The 16,909-nt window shown below is 51.7% G+C and overlaps 1 protein-coding gene across 2 annotated transcripts in view; it reads left to right on the forward strand.

Moving 5' to 3' along the window:
• The first annotated feature begins 503 nt into the window (after positions 1 to 503).
• Positions 504 to 16,909, forward strand: part of TNFRSF8 (tumor necrosis factor receptor superfamily, member 8) — an 82,751-nt gene continuing 66,345 nt past the window's right edge. For both annotated transcript variants that reach the window (XM_011962543.1, XM_011962544.1), the window contains exon 1: positions 504 to 766. In XM_011962543.1, coding sequence (XP_011817933.1) covers positions 704 to 766 — 63 coding nt within the window. In that variant the 5' untranslated portion in view covers positions 504 to 703. The remainder of the gene's footprint in view (positions 767 to 16,909) is intronic.

Raw genomic sequence — 16,909 nt, forward strand, 5'->3', positions numbered from 1 at the left:
ATCCATCCTTCCAACAATTTATCATCCACTCACTGATTCATTTTTACAGCAAATGCTTATGAATGGGGATGGGTGGGTGATGGTTGCTTTTTCTGCAGCCTCCCTAGGCCAGTTGTCCCTTTCAAAGAGTCACAAGGGCATGGGAGAAGGTCCTGGCTGATTGTGTCAGGGACAGGAAACTACTCACGTTTCACCGTTTCTTGGGGCGGGAGTGGGGGTGGGGGCATGGGGCCCCCCTTGGGGCCCCCCTTGGGGCCTCCTAATATCCTGTGAGTCCCCACCTCCAGGGCCAGAAACTGCCTGCCTCCGCTCCCCCCAAGCCCAAGTGCGGCGGGCAGCACACTCCCTAGAACCAGGACCACTAGTTCGGTCAAATCCGGGGCGGGCCATTCAAACAGCTAAGGGAGGCGTCTCCCAGCGTGCCTTTTCCTGAGTCATCTCTGCACGTGTTTGCCCCTTTTTTCTTCGCTGCTTGCCGCTAAGTGTTCCTGGAACCAATCTGGTACGGGAGAATTAAGGCTGAAACCTCGGAGGAGCAACCACTTTTGAAGTGACTTCGCAGCGTGCGTTAGGTGCAGTGTGCGGGAGCCTGAGGTCCGCGCGCGCGGCTGAGAACCGCCGGGACCGCACGTGGGCGCCGCGCACTTCCCCTGCTTCCCAGGTGGGCGCGGGCAGCCAGCCCACCTCCCGCCCGGCCCCGGGGATGCGCGCCCTCCTCGCCGCGCTGGGACTGCTGTTCCTGGGGGCGCTCCGAGCCTTCCCACAGGTAAGCGGGTGACTGGCGCCTGAGGAGGCGCCGGCGGTCCAAAGCCCGGACAGTGTGGGGTGCGTGGGACGCAAGGGAGGACACTCCTCATTCCGTTCCCTGCCCAGCTGGGGTGAGGGGGCGCGGGTGACAAGCAGGGACACCGGAATATGCAAGCACCCACAGGTGGGAGGCTGGCTGAAGGGCTAGTGGGGGGCGCCTCCTCCGCAACCCCCGAAGGCTGGGACTGATTCATTCATTCAGTATGAACTGGACCCAGCGCACTGCCATAAGTGGGAGGCGCTTTTTGTCCCGACTACCTGCTGGCCTGTCGGGGTCCTGGGCAGATCAAGTGAGGCCGTGGGGGTCGTGGGCAGGCCAGGTGGACCTCCCTTGGCTATGGGAGGTTGGTCGTCCGCGCTCTACCGTGCTGTGTGCGCGGTCTCCTGTTTGCCCCCTCCCTAAGCTGGTCACTGGCTGGAGGGTCAAGAGAGGGAGGGGGAGTTGGCTGTGCGTGAGAGCGGAGTGAGGGCGCAGGACCACCCGGATTAGCTTCCCTAACCCGCGTCCGGCAAAGCAACGCTGTGGATTGCAATCGCTGGAGCACGTGGTGGGCATTTGCCCTTGGAAGAAGGTCAGTGGTGGGGCTAAAGTCTATGGTGGGTTGCCTCAGAATTGAGTTTGGGGACTGCTTTAGGAAAACTGAGCGCTTACCAGTGGCCAGCGCCAAATTAATCACTGCGGGGAGAACTCAAAGTAACCAGGTATGTTTCACTGAGCCCAGGGGCTGCCTGAGAGAGAGGCCCTCAGCTGACCCAGGACCCTGGTGGACCCCTGCATAGAACCACATCAGGTGTGAGTGGATGCCTGCTGAATGACACCGAGGAAAAGGAAGGAGCAGGCTGTTGGTCCAGCAGTGGGTCGCAGTTGGGGAGAGGGAGGACCCAGTTCCCCTTTAAGCCTACAGGAAGAGAGGAATCCATGCTATGGATCAGTTCTAGTCATCTGAACCTCAGGCAGTGGGAGGAGAGTGGCAGAGTGGTCTTTAGGCAGGAGGGAGGATCTATGCAGCAAAGGGGACAGCCAGGTGCCCCCTTCCATCTCCCGTAGGCAATGTGAGGCATTGCCCCTTTCTCCCGAGAGGGCAGGGGGCACAAAGCCCTAGCTAGAGACGTCCTGTCCCAGCTCTGCAAGCCCTCACCTGGGGGAAGGTAAGAGTTTGGGGTGCCAAGGTCTTAGGGAGATAAAGGAAAGGAAGGGATGCGAGAGGGGCTTGGGGGGCTTTGCTGGTTTGGCGGCTGAAGCTCATGTACTTCCTTTTTGTAGAGTGAAGCCCCCTCCACTTTTTTTATGTTAGAGACAGGGTCTCACTCTGTTGTCCAGGCTGGAGTGCCATCATAACTCATTGCAGCCTGAACTCCCATACCCCCCTTTTTTTTTTTTTTTTTTTTGAGATGGAGTCTCACTCTTGTTGCCCATGCTGTAGTGCAATGGCTCCATCTCAGCTCACCACAACCTCAGCCTCCCAGACTCAAGAAATCCTCCCACCTCAGCCTCCCAAGTAGCTGGGATTGCAGGCATGTGCCACCACACCTGGCAAATTTTTGTATTTTTAGTAAAGACGAGGTTTTACCATGTTGGTCAGGCTGGTCTTGAACTCCTGACCTCAAGTGATCCTCCCATCTCAGCCTCCCAAAGTGCTGGGATTACAGGCATGAGCCACCACATCTGGCCTCCCATACTCTTTTTAAAATAAAAATACTATATATTTAATTGCACAAGGAATATGCAAATATATCCTCAAAGCAAAACTATAAATGCTACAGATAAAACCAAGTGTTTTGAAACCTCCTCATCCTGATCCCTTCAAAGATGTAACCACCATAATTGATTTGGTGTGTTTCCTTTGCAGACCTTTATAAATGTATGTCCATATTTATATTGTTTTTACAGACATATATAGAGTTTTCCATATACTATACCCTACAGTACATATGGTTCTTCGTTTGGCTTTATAATGTCTATGAGGCATCTTGGTGAGCTTTCCATGCTGAAACTTACAGATCCTCTGCCTATCTTTTAAAATGCTATGTGGTCTTTTACCAAATGGGATGTTTCGTAGTTTATTTATGTCCTGGATGGATGGGTGCTAAGGTTGCCACCATGATTCTTTCTTTCTTTGTTCGCTATTACAGGGCACAGCCCCATATGGAAGCTTTTGAAAATAAATGTCTGTGATTCTTTCCTAGACAAGAGACTGAGAAGAGAATACTGAGGTTGCAGGGTGAAAATGCATTCAAATTAAAAGATACCACCAAACTGCCTTCCAGGGTGGCTGGACAATTTACCCTCCTGCTAGCAGGCCAAGAGAGTAGCAACTTTCCCACATCCTAACCGACATTTGATCTTATCAGCATTTTAATTTTTCTCAATGTGATTAGTGAAAAGGGTTATATCCTTGTTGCCTTAATTTGCATTTCTCACCTACCGGGGAAGCTGAGCGTCTCTCTGGGCTCAGGCACTAGGTCATTTCTTCGCAGGAGTCAGGGAGTCTTTGCGGAAGGGGCTACCTGCCCAACACAATACTCCTTTTTACCCCTCAAGCCTTCTCCCACTTCTGTTTTTTTCAGTAAAGGTTCAGGAAGCTCATTATGTAAAAAAAAAAAAAAAAAAAAATCCCAAATTAGGGTTTGAATTTCCTTGTTTAAAATTCTTTTTTTTTTTTTTTTTTTTTTTTTGAGATGAAGTCTCCCTCAGCTGCCCAGGCTGGAGTGCAGTGGCATGATCTTGGCTCACTGCAGCCACCCTCTCCAGGGTTCAAGCGATTCTACCGTCTCAGCCTCCTGAGTAGCTAGGATTACAGGCACTCGCCATCACGCCTGGCTAATTTTCGTTTTTTAGTAGAGACAGGGTTTCATCATGTCGGTCAGGCTGGTCTTGAACTCTTCCGCCCGCCTCGGCATCCCAAAGTGCTGGGATTACAGACGTCAGCCACTGCCCCCAGCCTAAATTTTTTTTATTTTTAAAAATTTTTTGGGACAGTCTCACTTTGTCTCCCAGGCTGGAGTGCAGTGGCGCGATCTCAGCTCACTGCAACCTCTGCCTCCTGGGTTCAAGTGATTCTCCTGCCTCAGCCTCCCGAGCGGCTGGGTTTATAGGCGTCTGCCACCACACCCAGCTAATTTTTGTATTTTTAGTAGAGATGGGGTTTTGTCATGTTGTTCAGGCTGGTCTCCAGCTTCCGGCCTCAAGTGATCCTCCCGCCTCAGCATCCCAAAATGTTGGAATTACAGGCGTGAGCCACCGTGCCCATCTGAGAGTTAGCCTCTGATGCTTCATGTCACTGTCTTGTCCAATTGTGTTTTTTGCAGTCTGACCCAGGGTTAACTGGTGCATATCCGCAGAGAAAAATATTTTACCCCATAGCTCCATCCTTTTCATCCAGGCACCATGGGGTGGGGTTGGGGGGTGGGGGAAGCCCCGGCCTTCCTGCGAACTCAGTAGACTTAGAATTCCCCCAATATCATATTCCTTGCCAGTGCTAAGGCTAAACAAGCCTTCCTCCACATCCATGTAGCCCCAATTCCAGCCAGATGTCAGCAGCTTTGTTCTGGGTTAGTGTGCAGGCTGGGACCAGGAAGGTTCTCATGAATGAATCTTAGCTGGGGCCAGGCATGGTGCCTCACACCTGTAATCCCAGCACTTTGGGAGGCCACGGTGGGCTGGCAGATTACTTCGAGACCACCAGCCTGGTCAACATGGTGAGACCCCCTCTCTCCTAAAAATACAGAAATTAGCTGGGCATGGTGGCAGGCGCCTGTCATCCCAGCTACTCAGGAGGCTGAGGCAGGAGAATCACTTGAACCCAGAAGGCAGAGGTTGCAGTGAGCCTGCACTCCCGCCTGGGTGACAGTGAGACTGGGTTTCAAAAAAATAAAAATAAAAAATAAAATAAAGGAATTTTAGTTGGGGTGATAGAAAACTCTATGTGTGACTCCTCCACCTAGCAATTTAGCTTTAAAACCTTAGCTAGTTACCCCATAGAGTGGAGGGCTAATGGAATTTCAGGGAGTGACAAGAGGGCAGGAGAGATTTCCTGGTTTTGTTTTGCAAAGGGGACATTTCCCGAGCTGCTCAAATCCTGCAGGGAGGCAGGACAAGAGGAGGGGACCCTGAAGGAGTGGACGGAAGGCCTGGTTTGTCTTAATCAAAGCCCTTCCTGAGGCAGCACTAGCGCTCTGGGGTCAGGCAGTCGTGTTACTCAGCTTGAGAGCAGTGAGTGCCGGAAGGAGGGGCGTTTACTGTAAGTTTCTGCTTCTGCTCCCACTCATATCTGACTTCGACTTGTTTCTTGAGCAGATTGTGATTCATTCTAAGGTTTGCATACTCCCTCATCACCCTTCTTCACATCACGACAATCATCAGAAGGAAAATGGGGCTGAAGGATGACTGTGTCTGGGCCGGAGGAGTCTGGGAGGCTTGAGGGTCCTTGGCAATGACGGTAGATCAGCCCAGCCTTGGCCAGCTTGTCCCGCCAGTGCGCTGACCCTGGGGGTGGCCCATCTGGGATGACGGTCCTCGTTTCACAGACAAGGATTCAATGCAGACGCCCAGAGGTAGGGGAGAGTCTTGCCCACAGTTCCAGGACTGGTCGGGGTAGCGCCCACCTAAGCCACAGACGAGACACGCAGAATGTCAAAAAAAAAAAAAAAAAAGGCAGCTCTGGACCACACCAGTTCTCCACTTCTCTCTCTTCCCTCCCAGGTCCGCCCTGGGGATACTGGGGTGGGGGTGGGGGACCTCCTTCCGGTATCTACGGTTGAAAACCACTGGGCATTCTTGTGGCCTTGCTGGTGGGGAGGGACTTTTTATACATGGCTCAGTCTAGTTACTCCCTGCATGCTTAAGTCCTTTGGTGACATCGATGCAAGTATTCATGCATGCATGCATTCAGCAGATCTGAAATGAGCAGCTGTTCTGGTCAGGCATGGCTCCAGGGACTTTCATTCAGCCTCTGCTTGTATGCCCCCCATGACAGGATGCTTGCTCCGTGCCGAGGCAGCTCACGCCATCCTGGGTTAGCTTTGGCATTTAGACGATCTTCATGATCCACTGAAATCTAGTTTCTTTATTTTTCCTTTTTTTTTTTTGAGATGGAGTCTCTCTCTGTCGCCTAGGCTGGAGTGCAGCGGTGTGATCACGGCTCACTGCAACCTCCACTTCCCAGGTTCAAGCAGTTTTCCTGCCTCAGCCTCCCAAGTAGCTGGGACTACAGGCACGCACCACCATGCCTGGCTAATTTTTTGTATTTTTAGTAGACGTGGGGTTTCACCATGCTGGCCAGGCTAGTCTCGAACTCCTGATCTCATGATCCACCCGCCTCAGCCTTTCAAAGTGTTGGGATTACAGGCATGAGCCACTGCGCCCAGCCTTTTTTTTTTTTTTTTTTTTTTTGAGATGGAGTTTCGCTCTTGTTGCCCAGGCTGGAGTGCAATGGTGCTGTCTCAGTTCACTGTAACCTCTGCTTCCCAGGTTCAAGTGATTTTCCTGCCTCAGCCTCCCAAGTAGCTGGGATTACAGGTGCATGCCATCACACACCTGGCTAATTTTTGTATTTTTAGTAGAGTCAGAATTTTACCATGTTAGCCAGACTGGTCTCAAACTCCTGACCTCAGGTGACCCACCCGCCTCAGCCTCCCAAAGTGCTGGGAATACAGGCATGAGCCACTATGCCTTGCCTCCTTGCCTGAAATCCAGTTTTGAAAACGAGTCACCTCCCTGTTCCTCAGAAGTGCCTCTGGCGATGTGAAGACTGTGACCTTGGGTCCCCGGAGTCTCTCAACCAGTCACACACCTGTCCTCCAACATTTATTCCTCATGTATCGTGAGCTCAAGGCTCCTCATCTGTGTGTTCTCTTCAATTCATTCATCCCACAAACATTTATTGAGCACCTTCTGCATGCCAGGGAGTACTCTGGGTGCTCCACGTTCATCCATGCACCGTATAGCCAGGTCTCTGCTCCGTGGAACTGACATTCCATAGGGGTGACAGTCAACAGACTGCTGCTAGTTGCAATGAGAGGATTAGAATCCTGTAGTGTGAGAGAGACGGGCGGCTACCTAAGATGGGGAAAACAGGACTTGCAGAGGGTAACATACACACGGAATGAAAAGAGGGAGGAAGCCAGTGGGAGGTTAGCAGAAGAGCATCCAGGCCCAGGGGGCAAAAGCCCCAAGAGGCTGGAGGAACAGGAAGGAGGCCGGTGTGGCTGGAGGGAAGTGAGTGAAGAGGGGTGGTTAGGAGCAGGTGGCAGGAAAGTTGGTAGATCGTGCAGACCTTTGTGGACTGTGGTCAGGTCTTTGGCAGGGGAGTGATACTGCATGATATATTTCAAGTTCCCTCTGTCTGCTGTGGGGGCGGGGGGTGGGGGTGGGGGGAGCAGGCAGGATGGGAGCAGAAAGCCAGGTCATGGCAGTGATCCAGGGAAGAGGTGAGCACAGGTGGGAATGTACTTTTTCTTCTTTTCTTTTTTTTTTTTTTGAGACAGGGTCTTGCTCAGTCACCCAGGCTGGAGTGCAGTGGTGCAATCTCAGCTCGCTGCAAGCTCCGCCTCCCAGGTTCACGCCGTTCTCCCGCCTCAGCCTCCCGAGTAGCTGGGACAACAGGCACCTGCCACCACACCTGGCTAATTTTGTTTTTGTATTTTTAGTAGAGACGGGGTTTCACCGTCCTAGCCAGGAGGGTCTCCATCTCCTGACCTCGTGATCCGCCTGCCTATGTAGAGACAGGGTCTCGCTATGTTGCCCAGTTTGGTCTCAAACTCCCAGGGCTCAGGTGATCCTCCTGCCTCCGCCTCCTATGTGCTGGGATTACAGGCATGAGCCACTGTGCCCAGATGGAATGTGCTTTCAAGCTAGAATCAAGCAGACCCCTTGGATGGGTCTACAGGGAGCGCAGAGGGCAGGAGGGAAATCAGGGATCCCATCCACATTTGGGAGCTCAGTATCTGGCTGCACGGAGGTGTCATTTTGGGATGTGGAAAAAAACAAGTGAAGGATGGAACAGGTGTTTTGGAGAAAAGTTCTAGTTTGCCCATGCTCAAGTACAAGTAGGGGTTGGGTGTTGAAGTATGGCGCCCTCTATAGAGTCCAAGCCGCTGGTACGGATCTCTGGGTACCAGAGGCCACTGTAGACTTCCTGGTGCCACCTGGGTCAGAGACCACTCCCCAGGAGAGTCACCTTACTTCTATTAACCTAGCCCAAGACCCCCTTTCTTTGGCCTCCACATTATCCTGTTCATTCATTCCAACCCAAGCATAGGCTCTTTTATTCATCCTGGTTACAGTATATGTTCGTTTTCTTCTGCTGCTATAACAAATTAGCACACATTTGGTGGCTTAGAACAACATGAAGGTATTATCTTATAGCCCTGGTGGTCAAAAGTCTATGACAAGTCTGTAATTCCAGCACTTTGGGAGGCTGAGGTGGGCAGATGCTTGGGGCCAGGAGTGCCAACATGGCAAAACCCTGTCCCTGCTAAAAATCCAAAAATGAGCTGGACATGGCAGTGCATGCCTGTAGTCCCAGCTACTCGGGAGGTTGAGGCACGATAATTGCTTGAACCTGGGAGGCAGATGTTGCAGTTTGCCGAGATCCCACCACTGCACTCCAGCCTGGGTGACAGAGCAAGATTCTGTCTCAAAAAAAGAAAAAAAGTCTATGATAAGGCAGCAGAGCTATGGTTTTCTTCTGGATATGCTGTGGCAAAATGTTTCCTTGCCTTTTTCCAGCTTCTAGAAGCTGCCTGTGTTCCTTGGCCCCTGGCCCTGCATCACTCTGAACTGTCCTTCCATCCTCACATTTCCTCTCTCTCTCTCTCTTTTTTTTTTGGAGATGACTCGCTCTGTTGCCCAGGCTGGAGTGCAGTGGTGCGATCTTGGCTCACTGCAACCTCCACCTCCTGGGTTCAAGTGATTCTCCTGCCTCAGCCTCCTTAGTAGCTGGAACTACAGGCACCCACCACCACACCCGGCTAATTTTTGTATTTTTAGGACAGACGGGTTTCACCATGTTAGCCAGGCTGCCCTCAAACTCCTGGCCTCAAGTGATCCACCCACCTTGGCCTCCCAAAGTGCTGGGATTACAAGCACTTGCCACCATGCCAGCTAATTTTTGTATTTTTACTAGAGATGGGGTTTCACCATGTTGGCCAAGATGGTTTCAAACTCCTGACCTCAAGTAATCCACCCGTTTCGGCCTCCCAGAGTGCTGGGATTAGAGGCATGAGCCACCTTTGAGAGTAGGGTATTTGGTTAAAGGTATGAACTTTTTTGTCAGCCTGTCAGGGTAATCCCTTACTTCTGACACTAGCTGGTGACCTTGAGCAAGTTAAGTTACCTCTGTATGCCTCAGTTTCCCCATCTATAAAATGGGCTAATAACAGTAGCTACCTTGTATTGTAGGGCTGGTGTAAGGATGACAGGAGTTAATATGTGCCAAGGGCTGAGAGCAGCTCCTGGACACAGTAAGTGCTGTGTAAATAAAGGTGAGCTTTATCAGGTGCCTGTTGTATGCTGGGCATTGTGGATACAGCCTTGGAGATGAACCAGTTCCAGTCCTTGCCCTCGATGGGTGGCAGTGTGGGAAGGGGAAGACAGAGGAGAGGGTGGCCAGTACTGTGTCGGGGACTGTCTGGGGCCTGTGGGAGTCCAGAGGAGCCCATCTTCACTTCCACCTGGGTCAGTGGGGGATGGAGGCTCCAGAGTTTGCAGTGACGAGGTTCTGCACCACAGATGGTGCCATTGTCCTCGCCAGCTTTGCCCAGGGCTCTGGAGGCAGCAGAAGGGGTCAGAGGTCAAACAGCACATCAGCGCCCGTGGTTGGGGCGAGCCTGGGGCCTGCTTTGGAAGCCCCGCCCAGCAGGCTCCCCTGGGGTTCTTGGGTCCTCCAGGGAGCTAAGAACTCCTGGAGGTGTCACCCACAGCTTCATTTCAGCAATCAACTTTCTTGAGGGTCTGCTGCCTGCCAGGGATGGTTCCTGGTCTCAGGCAGTGCACAGGCAGTGCGGCCTCCACACAGTCTCCTGAAATTGTTCCAACCTGCCGAGACCAGGAAACTCCTAAACCCCACTTCACCTTCCTAGCCAGGGCAGGCACTCTTCCTGCTCTTGAGTCAGGTGAGGGAGGCCAGGATGCAGCGGCCAGGCCGAGTTCTCTCTCTCCAAACGGTCTGGGGGGCATGTGCCGCGCCCCTTCCCCACACACAGTCTAGGAGAGGAAGGTGGGCAAGGAAACACACCAGGCTGGATGCAAAGGCTCATGTCTGTATTCCCAGCACTTTGGGAGGCCGAGGCAGGAGGATCTTATGAGCCCAGGAGTTTGAGAACAGCCTGGGCAACAAAAAATCAGCTGGGCATGGTGGTACGCACCTGTGGTCCCAGCACCTCAGGAGGCTGAGGTGAGAGGATCACTTGAGCCCAGGAGGTCAAGGCTGTAGTGAGCTGTGTTCATGATCGCAGACTGCACTCCAGCCTGGTGACCGCCAGGCCCTGTCTTCAAAACAAACAAACAAACAAAAAGTAAATACACAAGCCCCTTCTGAGCAAGTGGCCTGAGGCTGGCACAGGAACCCAAGGCACCTCCAAGAGGATCAGAAAGTTGAATACTCCCGGGGAGCTGGGCCCCGCTTCCTTTTTCTTCAAGTTCACTACATTTTCCTCCCTCCCTCCCTCCCCCCCTCCCTTCCTCTCTCCCTCTCTTCTTTCTCTCTTTCCTTTCTTCCTTTCCTTTCCTTTCCTTTCCTTTCCTTTTTTCCTTTCCCTTTCTTTCTTTCTTTTTCTTTCTCTTTCCTTTCTTCCTTTCCTTTCCTTTCCTTTCCTTTCCTTTTCCTTTTCCTTTTCTTTTTCTTTTTTTTTTCGACAGAGTCTCGCTCTGTCAACCAGGCTGGAGTGCAGTGGTGAGATCGTGGCTCAGTGCAACCTCCACCTCCCGGGTTCAAGCAATTCTCCTGCCACAGGCTCCCGAGTAACTGGGACTACAGGCACTCACCACCACGCCCGGTTAATTTTCATGTATTTTTACTAGAGATGGGGTTTCACCATGGTGGCCAAGCTGGTCTCAAATGTCTGACCTCAAATAATCTGCTTGCCTCGGCCTCCCAAAGTGCTACGACTTCAGGTGGGGGCCATCGCGCCTGGCCCACTACATTTTTCTTTGTAGCTGCCATCATCCTGTGGTGGCTGTTGCTGCCCGGGAACGTACTTCAGGGCTGGGTGGGTTTTACCCCATCTGAGGTGTAGCTAAGGATGTAGCTCTAACACTTGCTTCAGCCCTGGAACCTTCAGGATCCCTGCAGTCTGAACAATTGGCTCATGGAGCTGGCATGGGATTTCTGTGGGGCAGGAGGGATTTCTCAGTGGGAAGTGAGGATCAAGCAGTTTGCTAAATTCTGACTCAAGACGTGATCTTGGTAAAATGGACTCGCTCTCCTCCATCCTGTCCACCTCCCCACCACATGAATGGTCCTGAAACCCTTTAATGCTTCCCTAGTGCCAAAGGCAACATTCCCCAAAGTCACTTTCTGGCAATGGCAGTTCTGAGAAAAAAAGGTTCTATGGCCAACGAAGTTTGAGAAACATTGCAGATTTTTCTGACTAGCCCCCATATCCTTCCTTGGAGAATCAGAGAGTAAGAAAGCACATCAAAGGCTCTGAGAGGCCCCGTGATCTGAAATGGATATCTCTCAATTGGACTCCAGTGATTATTTTTGTTTGTTTGTTTATTTATGAGACAGGGTCTCACTCTGTCACCCAAGCTGGAGTGCAGTGTTGCAATCATAGTTCACTGTAACCTCAAATTCCTGGACTCAAACAATCCTCCCACCTTAGTTCCTTGAGTAGCTGGGACTACAGGCATGTGCACTATGCCCAGCTAATTAAATTTTTTTTATTTATTTATTTTTTAAATTTTTAGGCCGGGCACAGTGGCTCATGCCTGTAATCCCAGCACTTTGGGAGGCCGAGGCAGGTGGATCACTTGAGGTTATGGGTTTGAGACATGCTGAAACCCCATCTCTACTAAAAATACAAAACTTAGCCAGGTGTGGTGGTGCATGCCTGTAATCCCAGCTACTTGGGAGGCTGAGGCAGGAGAATTGCTTGAACCTGGGAGGCAGAAGTTACTGAGCCGAGATTGCACCACTACACTTCAGCCTGGGTGACAGAGTGAGACTCCGTCTAAAAAAAATTTTTTTTTTAAATTTTTTTATAAAGACACGGTCTTGCTATGTTGCTCAGGCTGGTCTTGAACTCCTGGGCTCAAACAATCCTCTCACCTCGGCCTCCCAAAGTGCTGGGATTAGAGGTGTGAACCACCGCACCTGGCCTTGTTCTTTTGCCTGTCATCTGTTACTATCCTGTAGCCCCAGCATTTGATGAAACTTATTTGGGAAGTGACAGTGAAGAGCTTCTGTGCTCATCTCTTTTTTTTTTTTGAGACGGAGTCTCGCTCTGTCACCCGGGCTGGAGTGCAGTGGCCGGATCTCAGCTCACTGCAAGCTCCGCCTCCCAGGTTTACGCCATTCTCCTGCCTCAGCCTCCCGAGTAGCTGGGACTACAGGCACCCGCCACCTCGCCTGGCTAGTTTTTTGTATTTTTTAGTAGAGACGGGGTTTCACCGTGTTAGCCAGGATGGTCTCGATCTCCTGACCTCGTGATCCGCCCGTCTCGGCCTCCCAAAGTGCTGGGATTACAGGCTTGAGCCACCGCGCCCGGCCTCATCTCTTTTTCTGACTCCCTGACTCTCTCTTTTGCCTCCCTCTTGCATTTTTAAGTTCCCTTAAATTGCATTGGCTCACCTGGATAATCCAGGGGGAATCTCCCATCTCAAAGTCAGTGGGTTCACAACCTCAACGCCATCTACCACCCTGATTCCCCATTGCCATGTAGGGTGACGTATATGAGCACATATATGAATATGTCACCCTAGGTCCTGGGGATTAGGAAGTGGTTCTCTTTAGGGGGTGCTATTCTGCTGACCACAGACCCCCTCTCATGTCCTCCTTCCATCCCAGTAGGCACCCAGTGAGGATGGTATGATTCTTGCTAACTGACAGAGCAGGAGTGTTACCATCTTGGACAAGCATCGCCATTTTAAGTTCTCCTTGATTAGAAACCGCCTAAATCCAACCCCAAAACATCAGCCTAATGGCTAATGTCAGCATGACCATAAACCACAAATGACACCTCCAACGAAAAACATTCCAACGCGAAGATAAACACCCCTGTCCGACCAGAGACATGCTAGCCCCGAGATAACCTTCCCTCTGACCACAGACATTCCCAGCATGCAGTAAAACTCTCTTCCATACACAAACATTCCTAGCCTGCGATAAGCGCCCCTCCCAGAACCCTTAAATACCCTTAGTCTGTAAGAGAAAATGCTGCTGACCGAAATTGGCCAGAAGCCCCTCTCAGTTTTATTTTCCAAAATAAACCTGTCTTTGACTGGTAAGCCACTTTTCATGTTTTTTCCTTCTTTCTTCAACTCTTACACAAACATTATTTCAAGGTGCTTGCCTGTCCCTGAGTTCCTTCCAGCCAGGGACTCCAGGCTCCCCGCTCTATGCCGTTTCCGTGTCCACTGTCTTTGGATTTTACCTCCAACCCTGGGGCCGGGCAGCATGGGGCCCCGCACGCTCTTCCTCAGCTGTGCAGGAACTGGGGGAAGCTCAACTCGGCACCTGCTTGCAGATGGGACAACTGTGAGAGGTGCTGCCTGTGGCCAGGGATGGACCCTGTGTACTGTGGGTGTGTTTAAAGAGGGGGGAGGAGGATGACTTTAGTTTCAGGTAGTCTGTTGGTCTGGAGCTCAAGTGAGCACTCAGTGTGGAGAGGGGGGTTCAGGGTCCCACAATTAGGAGGTGACCAAGTTCGGGGTGTGGTGATATAGTCTAGTGGTTGCTTAGGAGTGGGGGTGTGGCGGCAGACTCATAGTCCTCTAAAATGTCCATACGTTCTACTTTGTTAATTTAGGAGAGGGTCTCACCCTGTTACCCAGGCTGGAATGCAGTGGCCCAACCACAGCTCAAGAGATTCTCCCATCTCAGCCTCCCGGGACTACAGGTGCATTCCACCATGCCCGGCTAATTTTTGTATCTTTTGTAGAGACGGGTTTTCTCCTTCGCTGTGTTGCCCAGGCTGGTCTCAAACTCCTGAGCTCAAGTGATCCTCCTGCCTCAGCCTCTCAAAGAGCCGGGATTTTAAGTGAGAGCCACTGTGCCCAGCCAAATGTTCACACATTCTAATCCTTGGAGCCCGAGACTATGGATCTTGAGACAGGAAGATTATCCTGGATTATCAGGGTGGGCCCAATCTAATCACATGAGTCCTTAAAAGCATATAACCCTTCCTGGCTGTGTTAGAGAAAGATGATAGAGGCAAAGAGAGAAATGTGATGTGAGAAGGACTCAGCTCACCATTGCCGGTTTTGCAGATGGAGTAAGGGGGCCTTGAGCCAAAGGATGCCACAGTCCCTAGAAGCAGGGAACAGCCCTTAGTTGGCTGTCAGAAAAGAAAAAGACCTCAGTCCTACAACCACAAGGAACTGAATTCTGCCAACAACCTTAGTGAGCAAGGAAACCAACAGTCCCCTAGAGCTTCCGGTAGGGACACAGCACATGACCTGGATGGGGGTGATCAGAGAGGGCTTCCCAGAGGAAGCGGCACTCGAGTGAGGTCCCAAGGATGAATGGGGGTGCACTGGATTTAGGGACCAGTGCAGGCAGGGGAACAGCATGCACAGGCTGCCGCAGGGAGTGGGGTGCCCGTGGGGTGCCAGTGGCAAAAAGAGGCTGGTAGGAGAGAGTACCAGGGACTTCACAGGCAGGCAAGGAGGGCAGGGCCTCCTGGGCCACTGTTAAGACTTTGGTTTTTTTTTTCTTTTTTCTTTTTTTTTATATGGACTGTTCCATGAATTTCCGTATCATCCTTATGCAGGGGCTATGCTAATTTCTGTATTGCTCCAATTTTAGTATATGAGCTATAGAAGCGAACACAGGACTTTGGGCTTTATTCTTAGCTGGGTTGGAAGCCATCTGAGGGTCTTCAATAGGATGGAGGGGAAGACAGTAGATCATGTTTTCAGAAGATCAGTCTGGTGTCTGCACTGGGAGCTGGGTGCGGTGGATGGGGTAGATGAGAGGAGGCCCTCAGGTGGCCACTGTCAAGTCCAGATGGCGGGAAGGTGAGGAAGAGCTGGTAGATGTGGGGGTAAAACTGCAGGTTAAACAGAACTAGTGATGGGTTGGGGGCCAGGGAGAAGCAAGCATTTCAAAAAGCAGTCAGTCTCGGCCAGGCATGGTGGCTCACTCCTGTAATCCCAGCACTTTGGGAGGCTGAGGTGGGTGGCTCAGTTGAGGTCAGGAGTTCAAGACCAGCCTGGCCAACATGGTGAAACCCCTCCTCTACTAAAAATACAAAAATTAGCCAGGTGTGATGCCAAGCACCTGTAGTCCCAGTTACTTGGGAGGCTGAGGCAGGAGAATTGCTTGAACACAGGAGGTGGAGGTTGCAGTGAGCCAAGATCACGCCACTGCACTCCAGCCTGGGCAACAGAGAGAGCGAGTACTCTGTCTTCAAACAAACAAACAAACCACCCACCTCAGTCTCATGGGGAGTGGGGAGCAGGGATCTCAGAGCCTCTGTGCCGGGCCTAGTTTCTCGGCCTTTGGACATGCCTGTCTCCATCTGGGATGCCCTCCCCACAGTCCCTACCTGCTGTAATTCTGGACTACAGCACACCCACCACCCCACGCAGCAGAAGCTGGAGGATCAGAGCACGTGGCAAATACTGGCTCTAACACTGACCAGCTGTGTGACTTTGGGCAGCTTTCTCATCCTTATATCTCAGTCTCCCCATCTGTAAAATGGGTTGGCAGTGATTGGCTATTAGAATTACTTTTGCTATGGAAAGCAAACCGTCCAGCATTTGCACTTCTTTCTGCTCAGCTTCTGCTAGGCCGGCGCATCTCAGACTCCCTGGGGCTCTTGTTAAAATGCAGATTCCAGTTAGGGAGGTCTGGGGTTCTGCATTTTGACAAAGTTCCCAGGTGGTGCCCCAACTGCTGGCCTGGGCCCTCACCTTGAATAATGGAGCACACAGCCGTGGAGATCCCCTGGAGACAGGGAGGGGAGGGGTACTTACCTCACTGGCCCTGCTCAGCTCTGGCCCCTTCGGGGATTTTGCATTTGATCTGACTCCCCGCCCACCCCACAACTTCTAGACTTGTCTCCCACAGGTATGGTCCGGCTGAGACCAGGTGGGGCTTTTTGAAAGTGAACTTTAACTGGTCTTATAGGGAAAACCAAACCAACCTGAAAATAGACCGGCCTAGAAATGGTAAGGTTTTAGGCCACCCTCTCTTTATCTTGTTGCCACTAAGGTGGGGCCGAGGGCCTCCGGCTGCACAGCTCATTACTTTGTGGACACCTCACTTTGCCTTGAACCTGCGGGGAACTCCACCCAAAAGCCCCCCTCCAGTCCTTGGGCTTCCCCCTCCCACTCTTCGCTTTCTGATCCCTTCTTCCCTTGCAGGCAGGGGCACATCCTAGCTCCCCTCTCCCTCTTCCCTCCCTCTCCCTCTTCCCCAGGGCAGCAGGAGTTGATGAGCCAGGCAGGGTGGGCCTGGAACTCCACAGGGCAAGACTTCTCTGGGCGGCGGCAGACGCCCGGGTCCTTGCCTCCTTCTCCACCAGGAGCTGGGACAGGTAAAGGGCCTGTGTGAGGGGAAGGGAGTGCCCCTTCCTCGCCCAGCCCCACATGGAAAATGGGGCCGCAAGTCCTCTGCTCCTGCTTTCAAGGGGCTTTGAGAGGCACAGGCTGGACATCCCAGCTGAGATCCCATGACCCCTCTGCACCGCAAGAAGACTGCCCTCCGGTGGCAAACTATGGATTTACCAAGAATTATTGTTGAAAATAAGCTGCCACCTCCCAGCGTTTGGTGTCCTTGAGACGCTATTTACATATATGGCTTTGTACATCTGTGTTCTCACTCTCTTTATGTATTCACATATTATTATCACTTCTTCATTTTTTAATTTTCTTTTCTTTTTTTTTTTTTTTTGAGACGGAGTCTCGCTCTGTTGCCCAGGCTGGAGTGCAGTGGTG

Source organism: Colobus angolensis, unplaced genomic scaffold, assembly GCF_000951035.1.
Source record: "Colobus angolensis palliatus isolate OR3802 unplaced genomic scaffold, Cang.pa_1.0 Scaffold596, whole genome shotgun sequence".
In the NCBI taxonomy this organism is placed as follows: Eukaryota; Metazoa; Chordata; class Mammalia; order Primates; family Cercopithecidae; genus Colobus; species Colobus angolensis.